The sequence below is a fragment of the Protomyctophum parallelum genome (assembly GCF_964188405.1).
Source record: "Protomyctophum parallelum genome assembly, chromosome: 11".
NCBI lineage: Eukaryota > Metazoa > Chordata > Actinopteri > Myctophiformes > Myctophidae > Protomyctophum > Protomyctophum parallelum.
In genome coordinates this window covers 43,459,997-43,478,502 of record NC_139707.1, presented here as the reverse complement: position 1 = coordinate 43,478,502, position 18,506 = coordinate 43,459,997, and the positions used below count along the sequence as shown (strand labels likewise).

Genomic DNA, 18,506 nt, shown 5'->3' with positions numbered 1-18,506 from the left:
AAACAAAGGTTTGGTAAGACTAGAATAAATCTTGTTTTTTTATACGGCGTTCATAAAGCAGAAGTAAATTGAAGACTTTGTTTTACACAACTTTTAAAGACAGAACATCAATGAAAATATGCTTTTAACTTGCTTTGAATCAGCATTGGTTTTGTTACAGCCAAAAGTGTTGGACTGGTTTAAATTAACTAATTGCTGAGAAACTTGGTTGGTTTATGAATGTATTATTATAATAACATACAGCTTACGATTATGCCTGTTCTTAATACTCTGTTCTCAGGGTCTACTTATAGCTGAGGAGAGTCATTGCTATTCCTCTTCTTCGCATCATAGCAATAGTTTGATAAATATGAAATCAAGAGGTAATTTTGTGTATTTGCAGGAGGATATTGCGATGAGCAATTCTACATACTAAGCCATTTCATTTCATATCCGAGCGTTCAGATTAGTCTGTGAACTCAAAATATATTATTAAACAAAATAAGCTGGGCCAGGAAGGCTACCAAAAGGTAGTCTTTCCGTTTTGAAATAACGCCTCAACTCTTTTACATCCGAAGTGTTGGAGAATTATTGGAATTATTCATTATTGGAGACATATTGGAATAGAAAAGTACCTGTGAGTTTGAATGCGTACAGTTCATTATTGTGGAGCTAAAAACGGACAAATGGCAGTGCAGCGAGTGGGGAGGTGGGTGGTGGCACATTTGGTTGGTTGGTTGATCGACAGACATTCAAACCGACAGAGTCCTCCTCCTTTGTAGCTAGAATATATTAAATATTAAGCCATACGTTTAAAACAATCACTCAAAGGATCAAGAAATACCGGTTTGAAGGGGAAAAAAAACAATAAGAGAGGAGGAAATAAAGACTAGGAAGACAAGTCTGGATAGAGGGGCAGATATCACATGGACGAATGACGACATTTGGGATTAAAATGTGTGTGCGTGTTTGCGCGCGTGCGCGCGTGCGCGCGTGCGCAGGGGGGTATTACGGTCACTTTGTGAAATCATCGGGTGGATGATTGTTCCCTTCAGAGATGGTTAGATTACAGCATAAAAGTGGGTGCCTGGTGGCTCAGCCAGGTAGTGCACAGATTATGCTCCCTGTGAGCTCAAGGACCTAAAATCCGAGCTCCATCTTTTCTCACATGTATCTCCTCTCTCTCTGTCCTAGGTTTCCCCCGCCTCTCCACCCAGATAGCCAAGAGAGAGAGTTACGACACTCCCATAGACTTAGACTTAGAATATTCCTATGATATACATTATTTTCTATAATGTATTGTTCAAAACCAACTCACGACTTGATTTGGAATTCGTTTGGGGCGTGCTTAGAGATAAGAACAAGAAGAATGCACAAGTAACTCTTGCCATCGGGTGACCAATATTTCCGAACACTAACTGTACAGTTTCAAACATTGAAACCTCATGATGGGCGTTGATGAGGCACATGTGATGCATGGCCCATGTGATCACGGCGAGATTGTCATAACTCTCCGTTTCAACGTTAAACAAGGAATAACAACGCCCCAAATTAAATCTTTAAAAAAAGGGTTTCAAAAATAAAAACACTTTAATGGAGTCCATTTAGTTGAACAAGAATGGAACAAAATACACGCCGGGCAACAATGACAGGAATAACACGAGACAATATAATCTACGGTCCTGCCAGAGCACATCCTCTCTCTCAAAATGTTCTCAACACTTGTCCTGACTGTATGTATGGGGTGGTTTAACAACAATACTTTAGCGTGTGTGTGTGTGCGTGCGTGCTTGTGTGCGTGCGTGCGTGTGTGTGTGTGTGTGTGCGTAGGCTAAAAGTCGCAGTGACCCCACAAAACAAGACCTTAAACAGTTTTCGTTAGCAGCTGATGTGCTCACTGACATAGTTTGCCTCTCACACCAAGAAATAAAGAGGGGCTTGGATATGTTGTGCGCCTTAACCCATTCTGACCTGAGATCAGATTCTAAAAATGTCTTCTACATCCTGACAGTTTTCATTCTGACCTGAGATCAGATTAAAAAAATGTCTTCCATGTCAGTCGCTCTTCGATTTTTCAAAAATAGCAGACCTACAAGCTCGTAGCGCGCCACTCGGTGGCGCGCTATGAGCTTGTAGATCTGCTATTTTCCAATAGCTAAAGCATAACGTAATGCTAACACCAAAACGGGTTAATGAAGGTGTTTTTGAACATCTTGCTCACACATTGCTTGCCGTCTTGGGGATTCTGGGCTCTATGGCTACAGATAATTTCACCTAATAATTATAAATCCTGAAACAGTAGATAAGAGTGTGGGATGATAACAGCCCCTCCCGTGCTACTGTATAAGGCTTGCATTAAGACAGGTAGTGTACAGTAATCTGTGTATGCGCGCGTCATACAAGCATGTTCCAGTGTTGGTGTGTGTATGTTTGTGTGTGTGTGTGGGAGTCACAGTAGCCCTTTGACCAAATACAGCTTGTCGCCGTGTTCACTGGTGAAAATAGGAGCTTTCTTGTAGTGCTCCACCAGCTCGTCCATGGAGTTGAAGCGGCGCTGGCCGATACAGTACACTCCCTCCGTCTGCTGCACCTTGAAGTGCTTGTTCTTCCCCGGCGCCTTCAGAGAGACCGAAAAGTCATTGGGCTGAAAGAGGGAGAGAGGTAGAGAGAGAGAGAGAGAGAGAGAGAGAGAGAGAGACACACACACAGATGGATTTGAAAGGGTTACAAATGACAAGAGAAATGTGAAGTTTTATGGTTGTACATGCTGCTGTGTAACAGCAGGTGGCAGTATACTACAGTAAGTGATGGTCTGTAAACAAAGTCTGTCTCTTTGGTGGCAAAAAGCTTTCCATTCAATGGACAGCGGAGTAACTTTAAATAACAATAAACTACTCAGCGTGTACTCATGAACTGCACTTTTAATATATTTTTATGGGCATCTTGCTGCTCTTTTAACCTTGTTCTCTAAAGCACATTGTAACCCTGGTTCAGCTATACAAATAAATACACTTTCATCATTAACCCATTCTCGGGGCGGGAACCCCTTTTGGTGTTTTAAGCATTATGTTTTACTTTAGCTATTGAAAAATAGCAGCTCTACAAGCTCATAGCTTGTAGGTCAGCTATTTTTTTTTAATCCTGAAAATCTTGGAATATATATTCTTTCAGAGCGAACGTTTTTAACTCAAATCTTTGCTTCCGAGGGGTTCCTGGAATCACATATTTTCAGATGGGGGTCGATGGCCAATTACATATCCTTTTTGGGGTCCTGAAATATTGAGCATCACTGATACAGAAACATAGGTCTCATTTCAGAAAACTGTCTTTTCGACAAGTAATAATACTTCAATCTGCTCACTCACCGATGACTCGCTGTCCCGTATGAGGAAGTCTCCTTCCTCTGCCCTCTCGTTGAGAATGCTCTCGGCCTGGTGTCGGGTGATGTTGCCGTAGTACCAGTCCCTCTCGGCGAACTTCCCCGAGCGCGCCGGTCCCAGGGCCGCGTGGCCCTGGGGGGACCCGGGCACGGACGACGGCGCCATGACGACGTGGCCCTCGTTCAGCACCGTCACATAGTTCTTGGGCACCAGCCCCACCAGGCCCTGCGAGTTCTTACATCGCCACCACTCGGGGTCGTTCTCCGGCTTCTCCACCACCTCCATCACCTCGCCCTTCTCAAAGTTCAGCTCCTCCTCCGTCACCGAGCTGAAGGGGTAGAGAGTCTGAACGAGCTGCAGCGGCCCGCCGCCGCCGCTGCCGCCGCGCCCGTTGGCCAGAGGCGGGTCCCCCGCCCCGTGGCCCCGGGGCCCGCCCGGGTGGTCTTCCTCCCTCCCGTCGTCCGTCGTCGGCCCGCCCGGCTCCTCCTCCTGCACGTAGTTGGAGGGGAACCAGCCCACGCGCCCCGCCTGGCTGCCCCGCCACCAGCCGTCGCTGCACTTCTCCATCACCACCACCCGGGAGCCCTTCAGCAGGGTCAGCTCGTCCTCCCTCTCGGCGGCGTAGGCGAACTTGACCACGGCGGGAACGCTGAGGTCGTAGACTCTCTCGGTGGCTCCTCCTCCTCCTCCTCCTCCGCCGCCGTCGCCTCCTCCCCGGCTGCCATTAGACGGGTACTCCGTGTCTGAGCTTGGCGTCGGGGAAGCATCGCGGGCACTCGTCTTCCTCTTGGTCTTTCCCAAGCCTGAGATTTGTGGAGAGCGAGGGGGACAAATACAAATGGAAAGAATCAACTTAATCAGTGAGCACAGATAGTGTTGATTTTCTAATATTATACATGTTACTAAGGCTTTGCATGCTATTATAGAGCCGGGTGTCCAAAGTGCGGCCCGCGAGGCCAAATGCGGGGACGAATTTTATATGGCCCGCAGCTTCATACCTGAACAGAGGGTATGCAGTGCACATGCATGAAGTGACGTGGAGTTTAACGTTGGTTACTACAATCAGATAGGACTCTTCTGTTTGGATGTATGGGCTGTCGAGAAAGTAGGGGGTTTTTTTGCCACTCGGTAGGCGTTCCTGCATAACTTCCGGGTACGATGATGATGTCACGTGTATACCCTATATTCATTGTATACCCTCTCATTCATTGTATTACAAGTTCAAGTTTATTGGTCATTTAAAATACACACACCTTATACAATGTATTCAGGGTTTTCTTTTTTGACCAAAAGGGAGTGTTTGGCAGAAGCCTCAGCTTATAGTGCCAGCCCTTTTAATATTCAAAATAGCTATAGAAAGGAAAAATAAATACAACAACATTGAACAGTATGGGACATTTTTACATTATAGTTTTTTTAACCTGGGCATTTCCCAGAGTATAATGTATCAGTGTTCCTTGTATTTCTTTCTCTCTTTTTTTTTACCTTACTTGTTTTACCTTACACTTTTTGTTCACAGCGCGCACCTGACAAAAGACCATTGATGATGATGGTCAAATAGAATCGTTTAACCCATTCTGAACGGGCACCCATTTTGGTGTTGGCATCATATTATGCTTTAGCTATTGAAAAATAGCAGATCTACAAGCTCATAGCGCGCCACCGAGTGGCGCACTACGAGCTTGTAGGTCTGCTATTTTTGAAAAATCGAAGAACGACTGACATTTTTTTAATCTGATCTCAGGTCAGAATGGGTTAATAATGAAACTGTCAGGATGTAATCGACATTTTTTTAATCTGATCTCAGGTCAGAATGGGTTAAATGTGATGCATAATGTGACTTTGTTATAGTCCGAAGGTACATTATGTCAGGAGATGTACAGTAGTTGACCCTTGGAGGTTTAATATGTTCTAATATGGCCCCGTTTGACAAACGTTTGGACACACCTTCTATAGAGGGAATGTGCGTGACATGATCATCAGACCCGGGAAGTTACGCAGGAATGCCTACTGAGTGGCAAAAAAAAACTACTTTCTGGCCTTGACAGCCCATACATCCAAACAGAAAAGTCCTATCTGATTGCATTAACCCATTTTGGACTGAGGTAAAAAAAAAACCTTTTTCATGTCAAGGACCCCCAGAATTATCTCTATTGGGCCATGGACCACTATCTGAAAATATGTAGTTCCAGGGACCCCCGAAGCCAATATTTTAATTAAAAATGTTCACTCTGAAATATATATTCAAAGATTTGCGCCACATTTTCACGACTTTTCAAAAATAGCAGACCTACAAGCTCGTAGAGCGCCACTCGGTGGCGCGCTACGAGCTTGTAGATCTGCTATTTTCCAATAGCTAAAGTATAACCCAAAATGGCTTAAACAACGTTAAACTCACTTTACTTTCATACTTTATGCACACGTGTGCATACCCTCTATTGACATGTAAACACTTAGATTGATGGATAACTACACATCGAAAATCACAGGAAATCAATCACCAGCAACAACAACAACTACCAGCAGGACTTACAGCATTTATAAAGTTAGCGAGAGGTTCTGGTGAATGAATCAGCAGATGATGAACAAGCACAGCAAGGCCTGAGTCTCTGCGTGCCTCCACAAACGGAAGCAAAACGCCGGTTTATTGGGGCAGCAATCCAATTGAGGAGCTGCACTAAATAGGGACAGAGGACATACTTAGCCCATTCTGACCTGAGATCAGATTCATACGAGGTTTCCGCCAGACACACACTGGTCCTGATGAACCCATTCTGACCTGAGATCAGATTCTAGAAATGTCAGTCGTTCTTCGATTTTTCAAAAATAGCAGACCTACAAGCTCGTATCGCGCCACTCGGTGGCGCGATATGAGCTTGTAGATCTGCTATTTTTCAATAGATAAAGCATAACATGATGCCAACACCAAAATGGGTGCCCGGTCAGAATGGGTTAGAGAAGATTCCCCGAAGGAGGACTGCGGAAGAGACATTCCTGCCAAATATAGCCGGGAGAAAAAGTACATCATGGCCATCATTTTGGGAATCCAGTGCTCATTATAACTCCTTGTTCCATCTGTATAATCTCCACGTTCTTATACTGCAAACCTCTGCTAATCAGAGGGCTGAAAATAGGTGTTGGAACTTAACTTGGCAGACAGACAGGGGTGGGGAAAAAGTGGAGCAGCTGATACTGACAGCAAGCCACGGGATCAAAGGTGCTTCCTTCCCTGTACCTGTCTTGATTCTTCCACCACTCCAACAACACAACAAAGGCGTCGGTTAAAAAACACACACTCACCCCACTCTGGGACAACAAAGGCGTCTGTTTAAAACACACTGAGAGCTTTGGAGGCCACGTGGGAACTACAACATCACACGGAAACTAGTTTTTCACCTGTCAAATGGAAGAACGTGCAAAGCAGACTAAGTAAGAACGATTGCCGCAGACGACGCACAAAGTGAACGTACTGGAGCCAGCTTGAGCTGCTCCAGCACCTACATGCACAAATGCACACACACACACACACACACACATGCACGCGCAGTCGCAGTCGCGCACACACATGCACACAAGCCATTTCATCACATGTAGTACTAGTCACATCAATGAAGATGGTTTAAAAAAAAACATGAAAAAGATGAGGATAATGAGGGAGTTGAAAAGAGAGCGATAAGAGGACAGGAATACTGATCAGGTACAACATAATAGACCTTGGTGATCTGCATTATATTGAGACTTGTACAGAATATCATATCCAGGAGCCAGGCTGAAAGGCCATGGGTTCGAAAACAGAGGGGTAGCAGACATGCACTCCCTTAAGCCCTCATCAACTCAGCAAAAGCATGCACGCCGTGCACACACACACGCACGCACGCCGTGCACACACACACACACACACACACACACACACACGCCTACATTATCCCGTCCCACACGTCACGTTCACTCCCCAACCTTCACCTATATGTCTTCACTATGCGGACATAGCATGTTATTCAATAAGCAACAGCCCCTTGGGCTCCACCACAGCAGGTCTCCATGCATATAAAGACCCTGAGAACTTAAGTTCTGGGTCAGAGGCTCCTGGCTGAAGTGAGTCTTCCTTCTACCAAACATACCATACCAGCATACCCATTGCATCGGGAGCTATGAAACGTGTTCAGTAGTTGGAAGTAAGCCATGCATGCACTACCGATATCTCAACGGCATGATGTACAAGAGCACTTAGGACTCAATGAAATGGAAGGTTGACTGTATGGGGTTTGTTTTATTCTCGTGTCATGCAGGGCTGCCCTGTGGTGGTACCGTACTACACAAACATCTGCCACGTTAAGTTCTCTATCTAGCCCATTCTGTCTGGGAACCCCTTTTGGTGTTTTTAGCATTAAGTTATACTTTAGCTAGTGAAAAATAGCAGATCTACAATCTCATAGGTTGTAGGTCTGCCATTTCTGAAGAATCATGAAAATGTGGCACAAATCTTTGAATGTATATTCTTCCAGAGCGAACGTTTTTAACTCAAATCTTTGCTTCTGGGGGGGGGGGTTCCTGGAACAACATTTTCAGATGGGGGTCGGACACCAATTACATAAAAATTTTGGGGTCCTCGACATGAAATATTGAGCACCACTGAATATAGAAACATAGTTATTTCAGAAAACTGTCGGGAAGTGCTCAAAGTTCACAAAATACGCCAACATAATTTGCAGCATATCCTGTTGACATAATGTGCATGTGAGTGTGTGACAGTCTTTTAAAATTATTTTTGAGATCATTACAGGACTGTAATGAAGGCCTTGCGTTATAGATAGATTGTTCACAAACTGGTTGATGATACAATCTATTTATAGTTCAGAAACGCATCCCAAAAGGGAATCCCAGAGATACTTCAAAGATATGGATCTATGGATCAATGTGCGAGACAGTACAAGGAATCCGATTTTTCTTCCTGCTTCATATTCTCTGATAGAACCCTCACACCTTATGTGGATACACTACGTCAGTACAAAGTGAAAGGAGTCAAACAGCCACTAGTGTGTACTATAGGTAGGACGCTTGTTGAATATCTTTGGCCCTTTAACTCAAGAGAACAGCGTGCATCCCTTTACAATTGAACTATGCCTTGACTGGGGAGTGGAGACGCACATTATTGCAAGATAAATGAAAAAACTAGCATTGAAAATACGGACATTATTGACCATTTGACAGCTGTATTCCACACTAGTGACTGAATTAAGTCAAGATCCATCAGATTCTTCTGTTCTTTTTACGATCCAATAACTCCCATTAGATGACATTGCAGGGACAGGACTTTAAGGCCCTGACACTAAAAGTGTCAGATGCTCGCGTCATCAAATGTACCCTGTAGCTGCAATTATTGATGATTTTCTTAGCAATTATCTTGTCGGTTACTTTTTCGATTTACTGAATAATCTACAAGAGTGTTTTGATATTTAGTCATTTTGTTTATATCAACAAATCAAAGCAAAAATATTTCAATCAATTCCACACCTGGAGTTGTAAAATGGGTGCAGCCAGAACCTTGCTGATGCATCTTTCAGAGTTCGGTTCTATTTTGGAGCTTTGACACGCAAGCACAGACCAACTAAGATGGTAGCATCACGGTAATCTATTTTTCATTTCAAAACGTGTATTGCAGTGCATGTATGTTTGTTTGCACATTCTAGAAACATAAAGGGCCTTTGCAAACGTGAAGGGAGGAACGCAGGCGTTGTCGCCCTGGATCAACACAGGTCTCCTCCAGGTCTGTTGAAGAGGGGCGTAAACAGAATCCAGGTCTGTTGAAGAGGGGCGCGACAACAGCAAGCAGCAAACAGAATCCAGGTCTGGTGAGTCGCGGGGGGTGTGTGCACGTGAAAAACCACGGCACGCGCGCAACAAATTCACGGGACCGCGCTCACGTAAATACGCTTGCGTTGTCGCAACCGCGACTTCTCAGAGCAAAAGCGCAGGTCTCATTGAAAATGAACTATAGGCACGGTTTATCGCTCCCCGTTTGCACGGTCCTTAACCCATTCTGACCTGAGATCAGATTCATACAAGGTTTCCGCCGGACACACACACTGGTCTGATGAACCCATTCTGACCTGAGATCAGATTCTAAAAATGTCAGTCGCTCTTCGATTTTTCTAAAATAGCAGACCTACAAGCTCGTATCGCGCCACTCGGTGGCGCGATACGAGCTTGTAGATCTGCTATTTTTTTGAGTGGTGCAACCACTCCTACATCCAGCTTGCAATGTCCGTGTACCTGTGTACCTGTAACTATGAGACTTATTTATACCAGTAGGGGGCGCCAGAAACAGAGAGAGGGTAGGTGCTGTGTCTCTAATGAGAGAGAGAGAGAGAGAGAGAGAGAGAGAGAGAGGGGGGGGGGGTGAATTGCACCACTCAGTTCACACGTGTGTGATTTTTAAATAGCTAAAGCATAACATGATGCCGACACCAAAATGGGTGCCCGGTCAGAATGGGTTAAGACTGTTTAAAAAGGAAAGACAATGTGAACAATGTGACACAAGCGTCACTCGTGCTCACGTCAATGATTATTTTTGTGGGTCAGGGCCTTTTAGACCTCACCATCGCCTCATCAGCTAAATGTTCTTAACCCACTGGATTTAATCAGGCTTTTTAACAATGAAAAATGGAGTACTAAAGATTGAAACAGAACTAGGCCATAATGTGCTAGTCAATAATATGTGACGTGGTCGGGGAGGACAGATGGATAATCCATCATTCCAGCGCTGCCATTAGTGCCAGTGACTCTTCTTCTGATCATCAATCTAGCAGAGAATATACAGTCACAAACGGAGAGATGCCAAAGACAGTGACAAAGAGCGCAGAAAAGACGGGTATTGGCCAGATGTCAATTGTTTTACTTAAGTAAAAGTATCAATAATGCAATTTAGAACTACTTTGTTACAAGTAAAAGTACGGAATTGAAAATGTACTTGAGTAAAAGTATCGGCGTCAAAAATGTACTTAAAGTACTAAAAGTTAAAGTATTCATATTGCAGAATGTCACTTTTCACAAATTCTAAATGTGTAGAAAATCTATTGAAAATAGCCGCATTTCGAGCTTGTAGATCGGCTATTTTCATGTATAGGGTTGAAGTGGTTAAAATCGCCAAAGTAACTAGTAACTAAAGTTTTCAAATAATTGCAGTGAATTAAAAGTAAAAATGTTGGCTCCGAGATGTACATGTAGTGGAGTAGAAGTAAAAGTACTGTAAATTGGAAATACTCAAGTACAGTACAAATACCTCAAAATTGTACTTAACCCATTCTGAACGGGAACCCATTTTGGTGTTAGCATCATGTCGTGCTTTAGCTATTGAAAAATAGCAGATCTACAAGCTCATAGCGCGCCACCGAGTGGCGCGCTACGAGCTTGTAGGTCTGCTATTTTTTGAAAAATCGAAGAACGACTGACATTTTTTTTGAATCTGATCTCAGGTCAGAATGGGTTCATCAGACCAGTGTGTGTCCAGTGGAAACCTGGTATGAATCTGATCTCAGGTCAGAATGGGTTAAGTACAGTACTTGAGTAAAAGCACTTCCTTTCCACCACTGGTATTGGCCTGGGGTTGGGGGCCGAGGTGAGAGAGAGAGACACGCTGGTCCTGTCAAAACAGACATGCTGCTCAAGTGAAGAAAAGTGTGGCAGACGGTGCCATGCCATGCCATGCTGTTGGCACACATTGTCTGGTAGACGTTTCCCCCCGAGGGGAGTTGAGAGGAAATCAGTGTGTCAGAAGCAGAATACTGTACTCCCTCTGTCGTCCCTCAACTCTCTCTTTTTCTCTCTCCTTCTCATTGTCCTCTTTTCACTGGCCTCTACTTCCTTCCTTAATCCAAATATGACCTATTTGAAAAAGAATCTCCAGGCTGATTGAATTTTGCCTGGCGTCTCTTTGCCCGTTTGTTTCTCCTCTTGCAATTCTCTCGTTCTCCGTTTGCTGACAACAAGAGTTGGCCCAATTGCAAGTGGCCCAAAAAAAAGAAATTCAGTGACCATCCCCCCCTCAGCTCTTTTTCCTCCCGTTCTCATTCTTGTCGTAGGACAGCAGACGTTCTTGAGCATTTCTAATCATCTGTTAAAAATAAGTATTGACACGGACAACCCTGCACTGCCGCGGTAAGCCCTTCCCCACATAGTTTAAATTAAGTGGAGTTTAATCCATTTCACCCTCAGCTGATTTCAGCTCATGACACTTCTGTCACTCAGTCCAGCTACTATTATTCAAGTGATGTCAGGACTCAAGAGCCACAGACAACGTCTTGACAGACCAGAGAGCGATGGGCAAAGGAATATTTTCCCTGGGGGGCGCCGACAGCTCCCAGCTAGGACAGTGAGGGAATCATTTAGTGTGTACCCCCAATAAGTTTGAAATCCAGGGTACACGGACGGACGGATGGACGACAGACAGACAGACAGACAGACAGACAGACATCATGGTTTCATCTTGCTTTTCATGGTTTCGTCCTCAAGAGTAGTAGTTTTTGTATTGACTTTCGTTGCAAATGTACCCATTCCACAAACTGTGAAATACATTTTTCAATCAGTCAATCAATCAAACCAGGGCCACATTGAGAAGGGAGAAACGGCAAGGTCAATTGAATCTAAATATTCTCCTGGAATACTTCTTCAATAATATAAACACATATTTGTGAAAACCTTTGGGAGTCACTTCAAGGCATATTCCCAATATTACAATTGCTTTTTAACGACCACATCTATCTCCTCCAGAAGGTGAAAGGCAGGGGGAGTAGCAGCAAAGTTGGAACAACTGAACAGGAAGAGGGAAAACGAGGCTCCAAATAAGTAACGATCCCGACGAGAAAAACAAACCACCTCTTCCCCTCGGACAAACACAAATATAGAAACATTTCTCTTCTTACCCAGTGTGTCTTTGATGTTCTTCACCAGCGAGGCCTTCTTCAGGCTGTTCTTGCGCTCCACATAGTTGGAGGGGACGTAGCCTGTCTGGTTGTAGCCGTTGCGGACGCGCCACCACGTCTTGGAGTCGTCCAGCAGGAAGAGGCGCTCGTTCTTGCGGATGTCAAGTTCCTGGTCCTGCTGAGCGGTGTAGTCCCACTTGGCTACAACAATCACCTCCTCCGTCATCTTTCATGGAGTCTCCCTGCAGGCGGAAACACCAGGAGGAATGGTCGTGTTAAAAAAATAAATAAAGCAGACCTACAAGCTCGTAGCGCGCCGATCTGCTATTTTTCAATAGCTAAAGTATAACATAATGCTTAGTTAAAACACCAAAAGGGGTTCCCGTCCAGAACGAGACGAGACACATAAAATTGTGATTTGAATAAAGAAATATTTTAGGTCTACTTTAAAGATATTTACCGTTTACAAGTATAACTACCACAATCAAATCAATGAATCCAAATACATTGATTAAAGATGATATATATAGAGCACCGAAGTCTGACATCACTTTCAGTAGAGGGCGTCAGTCCCCAGGTTCATGTATTTTTTTAGTTGCATTGAAATCGCCATAGGAGGATTTTTAGATTGCTTCATATAAGAACTGTGTTTGAAAAATGAACATGTCACCCCGGCCGCTTCACTCATATGGATATGAAGAATCAACTGACTGAGAGAAAACGCTAATGTTACTGCTACTGAATTAGTTACATTTTCGCTAGAAGCAGACTGTATCATATATGAGTGACTGACTGTTGCAAACGATACAGAGACACCTCCCTGACAATAACGCCGAGACAGCTTGTTTATTTTTGGACCACAACGCTTATAGTAGACGATATTAAGATCACCCCATGTTATTCTCCATAGAGAAATCACTTCCGCGAACCAGGGGAATGGAAGGGATGAGCGAGTTACGTCAGGACTTCGGTGCTCTATACACTAGTCATACATTATTACCAACAACGTTCTAAATACCATAAACATGAATAAAGTAACCGGCTCACTGAACACATGCCCCTCCCCCACATGCTCTGAGAATAGTCATGAGAGAAGTCAATGAGGCAGAGGAGTCAGTAAGGCTGAAATCAAATGCGGGAAATGTTGCACGCAACTACTGTACATACCTCAATACAGGTCAGGTTAGCTTGATACGGTAATATGTAACATTTCAGTGCAGAGCTGTCAACACTCATGCATTGAGTGAGTTGACAAATGACCCTGGCCCCCACCTACCCACCCACACGAGAGAGAGAGAGAAAAGGGAGCCGCCATGGGTTAGAAAACAAGAGATGTGGGCCTGGGCCGCGGTCGAGTGGTCCAGGCACCTGGGGCTGGTAATGCAGCCCTGGCGATGTGTTGCGGGTTCGAGTCCCGATCCCGACGATCTTTGCCGCATGTCTTCCCCCACCACCCCCCCCCCCCATCTCTCTCCCCCTTTCCTGTCATAATACTGTAAAAACCTAGCAGTAAAAACAAAACAAAAAGTATCTTAAAAAAAAGATAAAAACAATGTACATTGTGCAGCCACTGCGGGTAGCCCGTGCACGCACGCACAACCCCAAACATGTCCAAATGTATCCAGTAACGTTAATGCTCGTTCCTTTGAATTTGACCAGAAGTCAGGCGAGCAACTCTCAACCTCTAGATAATATTTCTTTGGAGTTTGATAGATGGACAAATCGACATCAAATGCATAATGGTGGACACGTACACCTTGCTTGCCACCTCGACGGCTGCATGTGGTCATCCTTAGATATAAAGGCTTATTGATTAATCTGGTGCTCTATAAATTAACTGCAGTCCAATAGTGCTACGTTCGTACAGCGGCACAAATGTCACACAGGGCTTGGCCAATCCGCAAAGCCGATGGGTTGGGGTTGGCCCATAATAAAGTCAAGCAGGCTGATGCCTAAATATGGCATGTAGAAAGATTAGTGGAGAACATTCTGAAGCTTGAGACCAGAGACGTCATCATTCAAACTGCTCTTTATCTCCGCCAGGGCTAAGGCAGGCCAGAAGAATATGTTTTGCCCCTCTGTGTGTGTGTGTATACATACAGTATGTTTGTGTTTTTACTTTTTATATGTGTTTTGTTTTATTTATTCATTCATGGTGTTAACGTGTCTTATTGTGATTTTTTGTCTTAAATAAAATACATTTGATAACAAAACAAAAAAAACAGTATGTTTGTGTGTGGTATGACATTAATAAAGTATCGGGAAGGTTTGATCTTGTCTGCCGTACTTCTGTCCTGTCAAACGTTTTGATAGGAGAACCGATGAAAAACATCCGAGCAATCTAGCCTATGTTTAGAACACTGCAAAGCTCACAGACTGGAAAACAAGTAAATGAAGGAAGGAAGTTTGGTTAATATGAGAGAGATTATCTGGAATGGTACAGAGTACAGACTGAAGAAAGCCATTGTTTGTTTGTTTTTACTGGACACCATAAATCTTGTTTAATTACTACCAATAAAACGAACCGATTGCGCATCCGACCTGAAGAGAATTCAAGCAATACAAAGCCCTACTATTGTGGGATGTGGTCAATTCTGGAACATTTTTACTTTAGTTTGTTTCCCAGGGGAAATTCCTTTCCAAATCACTGTACATATTAGACAACAGTTCACACAATAACAGAATAATAATAACATATACAGACAAAAGTAACCAAAGTGAGCCCTGTTGTTTAAGGTAGCTATGCCAGAAGGTATCAGGCTTTTCCCAAAGCGAGCCCTTCTCCCTCTCAGTGTCCTAAACTTGCACCCTTACACCATAAATACCCTGCCCCGACCCCGACAACCAAAGAGCACTTGCCGAAGTGGACATGTTTAATGCATCCTTTCAACCTGAAACCAGGGTGCAATTGCATCAGCGCACCTTCTACAGACGTATGAAAGTCTTTACACCATGTTCAATCATTTATGAATAATGTATCATCTGCATAGCAATGCGACGATTAACTATTCATTGTGTTCCAGGCGTGTGTAGTAAACACCTGCTGAGTGAAACACCCTTAACTGGCCTGCGGGTAGGGAAAAGAATACTTCAAACAATTAAAACCTTTGTCGTTTTAGATAGCAGATATACAAGCACAAAGCTGCGAGCTTGTAGTGTACATCTGCTATTTTCAAACATTTTGGAGAAGGGAGAAAAAAAGTGTGAGAACGACTGATTTAGAAAGCATTTGCAGAATCGACCCCAGGTCTTGATGGGTTAAAGTGTGTGTGTGTGTGTGTGTGTGTGTGTGTGTGTGTGTGTGTGTGTGTGTGTGTGTGTGTGTGTGTGTGTGTGTGTGTGTGTGTGTGTGTGTGTGTGTGTGTGTGTGTTCACTACAAAGACTGAGCATTCCAGAGTAGAATGTAACAGACACACTGTATAAAAACGGGATGCCAGAGATCACATGTCGCTTCCTTTCTCATATTGTCAACTGCACTTTGTTCTTTAACGAGGGGGCATAAGAGTAAAGCTGGGCCACAAAAGAGAATTATGACTCGTGAGAAGTGCAGCCTCCCAAATTACACCATAATAAAAGATTCCATTACCACAGTGAAGATTCATATCTTCTCTGCAGATAATATTGGGAACACTTTGAGGCATTGGGCGTATTTTTTCATTAAAGCAGATATTAAATTCCACTTCAATTAGGGCCAGAGACACAGAGACGGCAGCGCACTTGACAGGAGGAGAAATTGCAGTTGATCACTGATAGCAGATACTGTAAGCTACACTGACAAAACGGAATCAGATTTGTGTCACACGACAGGAGAACATCTCACAAATAATGTCTTCTTTCCATATCTACAAACTACGTACAGCTCAGAAGGAAAAAGAAGAAAGAAAACGACGGAATGCTGCGTTGCCGAATGCGCCCATGCTTGTAGTCACTAAAGCTGTCAAACTGGATTCCCTCACAGGCTGGGACAGGGACAGCAGGCGAGGTGAGACAGCGGAGAAGGAGAAGGGAATTGTACAACATGCCACCGGAAGAGGCGGCGGGTGTGGTTAACAATAACTCCATTTGTGTGCACGGAGCATTTATAGGCAACTCTTTCCATTTCAAATTTTTGACAGTGCCAGCAATAGCGTGTCCCAGGAAAGAATCCAGATAAGTTCAATTCAGTGCATATTCCAAACAGGTCCCAATGTTCAGTGGCTGGACCGTTTCTTTGGAAAGTATAACATGAAGTAGAACTGGAGAAGATTTTTACGGGGAGATGTCGACTGTCCCCGTGGTATGTGAGCAACGAGCATGTGGCTTCTATATCTGCCTCAGCCAGGCCAGCTAGGGCTAGAATAGATTACAACGAGCCAAAATGCCAATTTCCCCTTTATATTTATCATTTCATTCTAATATAATTCTTTCCTCATAAAATTCCATCTTCCGCCCTACCATCTGCCCATGTCTCTGAGATGTTAATCAGCGATTTAATAGATGAGTCGTATGTATTTCGTATGCTCCCATCATTGCCAGAGTCCGTCCCCCCCCCCCACCCCTCTGTCGCCCTGACAACCATGCTCATTAGGGAGAGTGATGGGAATGCCACCGAGAGAACAGGATCAATCCTCCTCCTGTGTGCATCGACACATGCCAGAGTGCCACGTACGCCATCATTCTTACACAGCACGCACCGATGGTCTACCAACACGCCATCACTGTCAGTCTAAAGAAATCAGTTAGGAGAGAGAGCCTTGTATAAACAACTGCTGTAGCAGTCTGCGAGGCTTACTCCAGCGTGAGTCATTTAACCCATTCTGACCTGAGATCAGATTCATACAAGGTTTCCGCCGGACACACACTGGTCTGATGAACCCATTCTGACCTGAGATCAGATTCTAAAAATGTCAGTCGTTCTTCGATAAAAAAATAAATAGCAGACCTACAAGCTCGTATCGCGCCACTCGGTGGCGCGATATGAGCTTGTAGATCTGCTATTTTTCAATAGCTAAAGCATAACATGATGCCGACACCAAAATGGGTGCCCGTTCAGAATGGGTTAAGCTACGGGCCATAAATGGGTTCATTAAATGGTATGTTTTAGAATCAAAGGGTCTTTAAATCAATTAGCTCCACCTGTTTTATTGATCGGGGGCCACAGGAAGACGTAAGGCGTAAAAATGGCAAGAGATTGCATTTTTAAGAAAGGATTTGTGTATGTGTGTGTGCAAGCCCACCCAACCGGATCCACCCCCCTGTGGGTGTGGGTGGGTGTGCACACAAGCCCCAAGATATGGGAGAAAAGGGGTTAAAAACGGAATAGTGGGAGGCGCGCTTGTGCTCCCTGTGACCCTCCATTCTGAGAGTGTTAAGAGAAGAATGAGAATCCCACAGACTGCTGAGTGAGACTAGGCCAGCACTTCACAGCTCCCTTCACTGAGGTGGGAAGGGGGGGGGGGGGGGCTCAGAGGCTCTTTTAGCACAAAAGAGAAGAGATGGTAAAAGGAGGATTATGAAAAAAGAGAATGTAAAAAAAAAAATAAAAAAAAAAGTCTGGCAGAGCTTTCCGTTTTTGGCATCCAGGTCAACCCCAGCCAGATCAACCAATAGGAGAATGTTTTCCACCCCTCTCTCAACTCCATTCATTCCAGCCGTTCAACGTTTAAGGGAGAGGGACCGTTTTACCCCCTATGAGCACCAACTGAGTGTCTGCAGCTTTTTGAGCAACCTCAAGAGGTCGGAAACATAAGGAAATGCACCCCGGCCTGGCATGCTAGTAGTGCATCCCATTTGGTTGACAGTGAATGGGCATCTGTGATCAGGAGAGGCCTAGCCTCGATACCCAGGCTTTCATTTCGTCTGCGCGAAAGATGAAAGCCTGGAAAAATCCGTGGGCTGAACCAGTCTAAAAGTGGGAGTCAACCCTTCCGGGTGGGCGTCGCTCTAAATGATGTGACGTAGCGCTGCACTAGGGGGGAGAGGAGGGGCCGCGGGTGACGGACAGATCGATGAGATCCAATCAGGGTGCGCGCATTTCTGAGGCGCGACCCGCCCCTCTAGACGAGAAATGTCTCTGTTTGGGTCAGGCTAGGAGAGGCCTAATAGACCTCTCTAAATGCTCTGGCTCTCTAAACACAGGCCAGAGACTGAATGAGCCTAATGGAGAACAAAATATATATCGAGGCAGCATTGTAAATGCAGTCGGTGTTAACGTCATGAACTTCTGCCATGAACACGTCTCAAACA

The 18,506-nt window shown here is 44.4% G+C and overlaps 1 protein-coding gene across 1 annotated transcript in view; it reads right to left on the bottom strand.

Annotated features, from left to right (window-relative positions):
• Positions 1-2,174: 2,174 nt before the first annotated feature.
• Positions 2,175-18,506, bottom strand: part of nck2a (NCK adaptor protein 2a) — a 38,070-nt gene continuing 21,738 nt past the window's right edge. Inside the window, exons 2-4 of the mRNA XM_083777014.1 lie at positions 12,281-12,522; positions 3,345-4,162; positions 2,175-2,623 (exon numbers count right to left, since the gene is read on the bottom strand). Of these exons, the coding sequence (XP_083633140.1) occupies positions 2,429-2,623; positions 3,345-4,162; positions 12,281-12,506 (1,239 nt within the window). The 5' untranslated portion in view covers positions 12,507-12,522 and the 3' untranslated portion in view covers positions 2,175-2,428. The remainder of the gene's footprint in view (positions 2,624-3,344; positions 4,163-12,280; positions 12,523-18,506) is intronic.